Here is a 7,133-nt window from a genome sequence, read left to right on the forward strand (position 1 = left end):
TAATAGTCAAATTACAGATCACCAGATAATACCATACTTCAACATTCTTTGAAGGATGATGATACAAAAGCAACAGATGACAGCTGCATTAGTGAAAACGAAAATAGAACAGGAAGTGATATTGATGCGGTGCATCATACATATATTATGCCTCAGGGAACAACTTACCTTTACTGTCATTTATGTTCTTATCTTCTGCATAGTGTTACCTTTTTCTCTGTTATAGTCCTATATATATAGTCATTAGATGGTTAAGAGAGAGAGAGAGAAAAAAAAATACATTCCCATTTGAGTTATCCGGCTGTTCTCTGATTTTGATTCTAGCAGCTCCCTTCTTCCATCGATCCGCTACATCATATATCCTATGCCCAATGCAAGAGAGAGAGAGAAATATACATTCCCATTTGAGTTATTTGGATGTTCTCTGATTTTGGTTCTAACAGTACCCTTCTTCCACTGATCCACTACATCAGATATCCTATGCCCAATCTTAAGAGAGAGAGAGAGAGAGAAATCTACATTCCCATTTGAGTTATCTGGCTGTTCTCTGATTTTGATTCTAGCAACTCCTTCCTTCCACCGATCCACTACATCAGATATCCTATGCCCAATCTAAGAGAGAGAGAGAAATATACATTCCCATTTGAGTTATCCAGCTGTTCTCTAATTTTGGTTCTAGCAGCTTCCTTCTTTCACCGATCCACTACATCAGATATCTTATGCACAATGAGTAATTGATATTATTCACCTTACTTGCAAAGGCTTACGACTATGGTTGAGCTTTTAAATAGAGATGAATAAGAATCATCCGAGATTCAATTTGTTTGCTTCTGATGCCTCTTGCAGAAGGATTTCAGCCTGTCAAGAGCATCATCCAGAGTAGATGACTCGATTGCAAAAGTGATGCGAAGCCAATTCTTCATGCCCACCGCTACTCCTGTTTAAGTAAATTACAAAGGTGTACTCTTTTGAGTTATATGCATAAATGAGGAAATGTATTATTAATATTTTCAGATTTATTACTGACATCTATCATAAGACATATTGAAATAAAGTTTTTATCTTGAAAAATAGTGATTCGAAATTGTCAAATGGCATGGATGATGAACAGAAGACATAATGAGGCTTGCTGATAAAGTAAGAAAGTTGAATGATAACTATAGGGCAGCTCACCTGGAAGGATTACTACTGATTCCTCTTTGACCAACTTGCAACAGAACTCAAAATCATCTTGAATGTCATCCAAATAAGATATATCCAACTTTACCTGCATTACATGACACAGATGAGGTTTATTTATAACAATTGAATATCAGATCTTTAAGCTTCGTCTGAGACGGCTTTCTTATTGCTTCTTAAAACAGTTTTCTATATAAAAATTTTGATTTTTGCATTAGAAAGCTGCTTTAAGAAGAAACAAAAAAGTCGTCCCAAACGAAACCTTAGTTTCAGATATTATTCTCATGCCTCACCATCGCAAACATGGACCCTTCTGGTTTATGGGGGCATTCGATGCAGTCAATTTCCTGTAGCTTGGTATAGCATAGATCTGCCAATTTCCTCAATGTTTCTATCGTCTTCTTAAAGAAATCATCCTTTGTATTCTTGAGAATTTCAGGAACTGCTCCCTAAAGATTCAGAAAAGAGAAGATAGTAAGGATAAAATCATGTTGTAAGAGAAAACAAGAGGTAGAACATCCAATTCACGATGGTACCTATATCAAGTGCATACTAAAGAGGAAACTGATAATTAAGGGGCCGTTTTGTTGGGGGTGTAAACATGTGCTCTCTGAGTAGATTCTTTGCAAAGAAGATGCGACCAGTTTGCTTTGTACCAAAAAAAAAATGTGAAGGGATGACCAGAAAGTAGATTCCTAGTTGTTTCTCTCTATTGAGGTTTCGTTTGGGACGGCTTTCATTTTGCTTTTTAAAGCAGCTTCCTTTGTACTAGGAAGCTACTTTAAGAAGCAAAAAAAAAGCTATCCCAAACGAAGCCTAAATCTCATAATAGTATACCATACTTTTGCATCTCACTGATAGAAATACCATTTTCCCTAAAAAAATACTACCAAAATACTCATACACACCATTACTTATCATTACTTAAGTAGGTGGACAAATAAAAACTCTCCACAAGCAAAAGTTTAAGACACTCCCTCAATTTAATTGGGTTGCCTATAAAAGTGAACCCTAAATAAATATTTTTAGGTAGATTTATTGGGAATGTCGCAACATTAATTTAATTTTTCAAGGTTCAAAGAATCTGAGAACTTGTCAGCCAATTGCAACATCTTTTTATGGATAGTTAAACACTCGTTCAAACAGATAATTTATTGCCATCTTCACTGAATTTTTGTACATTGCACCTTTTTGCGTTAGCATTTTTTTGGCTCCTGACTCTTGAGTTTTGGCTTGAATATTGCTTTGTTGAGAAAAAGAATGGAGTAATTTATTTTACATTTATTTTAAAGCCAATCAAATAATCCTCATACTGCACTATCTAAATAAATAATGTGATTCTAAAGCAATATTGCTTAGAATAAATGATAAGGATTTCAAAGGTTCATTCAAGTGCACCGTGTAGTCACAATGAAAAAAGTGAGAATTTATGATGCAAATGTCCAGTTCTGGAAAAAAAAAACAACTATTCTCTTTCTTGTTACAATAGAAAAGCTGGAACTTACGTATTAAAGCATTTGCTATAAAACTGTTTTCTTCCCGTCAAAGTTTAAAACGCCTGGAAATATATAACATCATGTATTAACCAGTAAAGACCATCTGACGCAATTACATGCTCCAGCTTTAAAGCAACCTAAACTTTTTCCTTGATTTGTAATAGCTTTGAATAATTTCATTGATTATTTGAATATTATAAGCAACAAGGAACAGGTCCTATAATCTAAGCTGGTTGCAAATAAACCAAGTGTAAAGTGGCACATCTTCACCACATTTTCTAATAATCAGACAAAAACTATAGGACCATCAAAGTCTAGGCTTATGTTGCTTTTTATTCTTATATGAACTTTATATTCATAATATTTTATTTAATTAAAAAAGGTTGCATTGCCTCTACAGAGTCCAGAAAAAGGAATGATGTGCCCTGTCTTGCCTCTTTAAAGCTGAAAAACTATTTCCTAGACATGATAAACTGACTTCTGAAGGAGGAAATTAAAACCAAGAGTTGGGAGACTTCTAATCTCATTGAAGCCAAATGTGCTGAACTGTCCACCCTCCAGAACCATTATCAGTCGCTTATTGATGTGGATCCTCTCAATGTTTCTCTTTGCAGGAGCCTTAAGAAAGTTAATAAGAATCTTGCTTAATACAATTCCTTATGGGTTGCTTGGACCATTCAAAGATCTAAAGTCAAATGGCTGAAAACTGGGGAGGAGGATCTTAAATTCCTTTATTCCAAATTGCACAAAAGAAAATCTCATAATAGAAGCATCCTCCATGCTTCCTTTGGTGATCATGAGCACTCTCAAGCTTCCAATGTGGCTGGTATTGTAGAGCATTTCAAGAACCTTTATAATTCTCCTAAACCTATTATTACTAACCTAGATAACATTCCGGTTGGTAATTTTCTTAATGATGAAGCCAAGAGATCTCTAATCCATCCTATCAATAATGATGAAATTTTTGCGGCCATCTCCTCTGGATGCTCCTCCTCGGCACCTGGAGGTTTTAACTTTGCTTTCTACAAGAAAACATGGGCAATCACTGGGCCTTTGGTTTGTCAAGCTGTCAAATCCTTTTTCTCTAAGTGCTACCTTCCCAATCAGGTCAAAGCAACTGCAATTGCTCTCATTCCCAAAAATTTGCATGCCAATTCTATACATTACTTCAGACCCATATCCCTATGCAATGTTTTCCACAAGATCATTGCCAAAATTATTGCCACTCGAATGAAACCTATCATGCCTCTTATTATTCACAAGAGTTAGGTTGCCTTCATCTCCAACCGGCTATCTACTGATAATCCTATTCTAGCGGCTGAAATTCTTGGTTTTCTTTCCAAGAGGCATAAAGATAAGTTCATTAGGAAGGCTTTTGACACTAAGGGATTTCCTCTACTCTAGATTGGTCCAAAAGGGTTTCCCTCCCATCTTTATCAACTGGATCAAAGCTTGAATTAAGGAGACTTACTTCTCTATTTGCATTGATGGGGGGCTTGAAGGTTTCTTTTTGATGTAGTGGATCTTCGGAAGATGCGACCTGCAAGAAGGATTTGGGTTTTCCCAATCCAGGGAAGAAGAAGAAGAAGCTTTCAAAGCTTTAAAAAGGAGATAATTTCATTCAATGTCCCAACTCTTCTTACATCATACTATATATAATAATAAGGTAGAAAAACTAGAGAAAACTAGAAAGTTCTAGAATCCTATCATAAGCTTGTAACAAACTAGATAACATATGTCTAAGGAACGATTTAAGCTAAAATGCTCCGCATCATTCTCCTCTTGCGTCAAAAGAGCTCGACTCCGTCGAGATGCTTTATAGGAAAGGAGATAGATGTAGATAATATGAGCCACCCTCCTGGATCAAATATTTTGTAGGTTCTCAATCTCATGTGATCAAGCAAGCTGCAAGAACAACATAAACTTGTATATGAATCAAGATTCATTGGGTTTCCAAATGCTGGATTCGTAACTTCTACAAGAGCAGGATCTCTCTTATGAACAATTGCTAAGGTTTTGGATAATTTCAAAACCAGTTGAGCATCTTCTTGTGCCCGCAAGATGTTTAATGACCAAAAATCTCCACCAGGTGAACCCCATCCTTCACCAACCCCTGGAACTAGTCCACCAATGCCACATGTCACGAGAGATTGTGTCATTGACCATTCAAAAGAAACCAAGTTCCCAAATACATCCAATATTTTAACAAGATCCTCTCGAGTCCATTTAATCATCTCTTCTGTTAATACCTTAACCTCCATGTCTGAGCTATTTTCTCTGAGAAGCTGAATGTTGCATGCTTTTCTGGCTCTCTGAATGCACCCATCAATTATTGAGACAAGTTTAATCAACCCATGAAGATAGCTTAAGGAAGACAACACTACATCACAGCTTAATACTGATTGAATTACTTTGGCGCAATGCAAAACAACAGAATTGTGATTATCTTCTAAAGCAATCCGTAAGGACAAAACAAGCTGAGGTCTAGGGCCAAGTGCATAAGCTCATATTGGCCACCAATCAATATGATTGCTAACAATATCTTGTCTAGCATCAAGCCAACCCTTATCTTTCAACAAGTTGACCAAAGCTTTATTCAAGATAGAATCAAGAACCTTTAAAACAAGAGCTCTTTGTGCGGGAACCATGCTTAGAATCATAGCTATCACTTCCATGATTGAATATCCTAAAGCTGCTGGATCCCCATCGGTTTGCAGGAAATCACATTCTGCTACATTTGTATCATCAGGTTGAACGCCTCCAAGCTTGCACTTACTAGATACCTGATAAGAATCAACATTGAGTAAATCATCTTTCAAGATAAACCTTAACTCCCTCACTCTCTGTACTTTTCCACTCCAAACCTTCCAAGAGTTGCTCTTAACTTGTCCAACAGACACCCTACCTGCATGGCCTGCTGATACACCGGTAACCTTGACAACCTGGGATGGTGGTTCATTTCCAGTATTATTCTTCCCCAAATTCTTACCACTTTCATCCAGGTAATCATTAAACATGTTATGATCTTCATTATCGTGACCTGAAGTATTGTCATTCCTGCTAACAAACATCTCAACAATAACAGGATTAATTTTTTCAATTACCCTTTTATGAGCATCCTCAATCTCCTCTGGTGACACCTGCTTCAAGCGAGCCACATTCTCTGCGTGGATGTCTTCCATATTTGACATAAATCCTTGCTTATTCAACATTAGCATATCTGATGTAGTGTGATCGCGGGAGAAAAATATGACTGGGCTACGAGTGTGGAGTATGGAATCGGGTTGGATGCCCGACACAGGGTTGGGGGCACGCGAGATTGGGAGTTTGGGTGAAAGATGCGTGAAATGGAAACGAAGCTTGGGTCGCGCGGACGTGTCTGGAACTTGGTCGCATGCTGGAAGAGGATTAATTGGCTCGAGCGGTGCACGTGGAAGTTGATATGTTGATGGTCTGGAGGGATCTTCATCCAACGATTCCCAGTTGTTGACCTGTTGCTGTCGGAGCCGTGCTATGAGGAGGGACGACTTGTCGTATGATGCCGCGAAGAGAAACCCTTCATCACCGATGATGCTCTTATCGTTGGCGAGATCCTCGTGAGGTTTTGTAAGCTCCAGCCAAGAGGGGATGGTGGGGCATTTGTCGGTACCATATGAAATGGCGAACGATGTAGGGATCTCAACCGTGACGAGTTGGGTGAGTGATGAAAGCGGGCTGATGGGCTCATGTGGTGTCTGCTGGAGCGAGATCGGTTCGCGTGAGAGAGCTGAGGCGGAAGCAGAGTTGACATCATTTTCTAGCTGCGGATCAACTCGGGCCATGGGGTCGAAAGAAAAATCGATATGGAGAGCGGGAATGATCGCGGGTTCTGAAGTTTGGTGCTTGGTTGGATTGCGGGAAGGAGCGGAGGCAAAGAACAGAGACGAATCATCGATCTCTCTAACGGACTTCAGCTGTGATGGTGAAGGGTCGGAGACAACATTGGGAGTGCGGGATGCAGGACGTGTGTTGGTGTTGGTCTGGTCAGGAAACGAAGCGGGATTGCGGACAAAATGGCCGGACCGGGGGTTCCGCCATTGAGCGGAAGTTCAAGCGGATGATAATCCGGTGGCGGATCACGCCAACGGAGAGGGAGCTCGAGCGGAGGGTATTCGTCAACGATGGTGGGAGAATGGCGGGACTGATGTCGTTTGCGAGGAGCGGACGAGGAGAGCGAAGAAGAAGAGGGATACCTCGGTATGGTTGCCGACGACATTCTCATCTTCCTTATTGCCTGAAAGTTTTCTCGAATTCGATCAAGGTTTCTGTCTACCTGATCGAGCGATTCCTTCGATTGAGCTTGATAAAAGGCGATCCGGCTTCGAGCATCGTCGACAGCCCACCTTCCTTGGCGTCGAACGTCGTCGACCGCCAATCTTATTCTGCGGCTTCGATCGTCGTCGACAGCCGACCTTCTTC

General features: G+C 39.6%; 1 protein-coding gene across 1 annotated transcript in view; it reads right to left on the minus strand.

Annotated features, from left to right (window-relative positions):
* Window positions 1-7,133, minus strand: part of LOC110109169 (tyrosine aminotransferase) — a 23,854-nt gene continuing 16,721 nt past the window's right edge. The window contains exons 4-6 of the mRNA XM_020840109.2: window positions 1,473-1,628; window positions 1,174-1,267; window positions 1-937 (exon numbers count right to left, since the gene is read on the minus strand). Coding sequence (XP_020695768.1) covers window positions 816-937; window positions 1,174-1,267; window positions 1,473-1,628 — 372 coding nt within the window. The 3' untranslated portion in view covers window positions 1-815. The remainder of the gene's footprint in view (window positions 938-1,173; window positions 1,268-1,472; window positions 1,629-7,133) is intronic.

This window comes from Dendrobium catenatum, unplaced genomic scaffold (genome assembly GCF_001605985.2).
Source record: "Dendrobium catenatum unplaced genomic scaffold, ASM160598v2 fragScaff_scaffold_1056, whole genome shotgun sequence".
Taxonomy (NCBI): Eukaryota; Viridiplantae; Streptophyta; class Magnoliopsida; order Asparagales; family Orchidaceae; genus Dendrobium; species Dendrobium catenatum.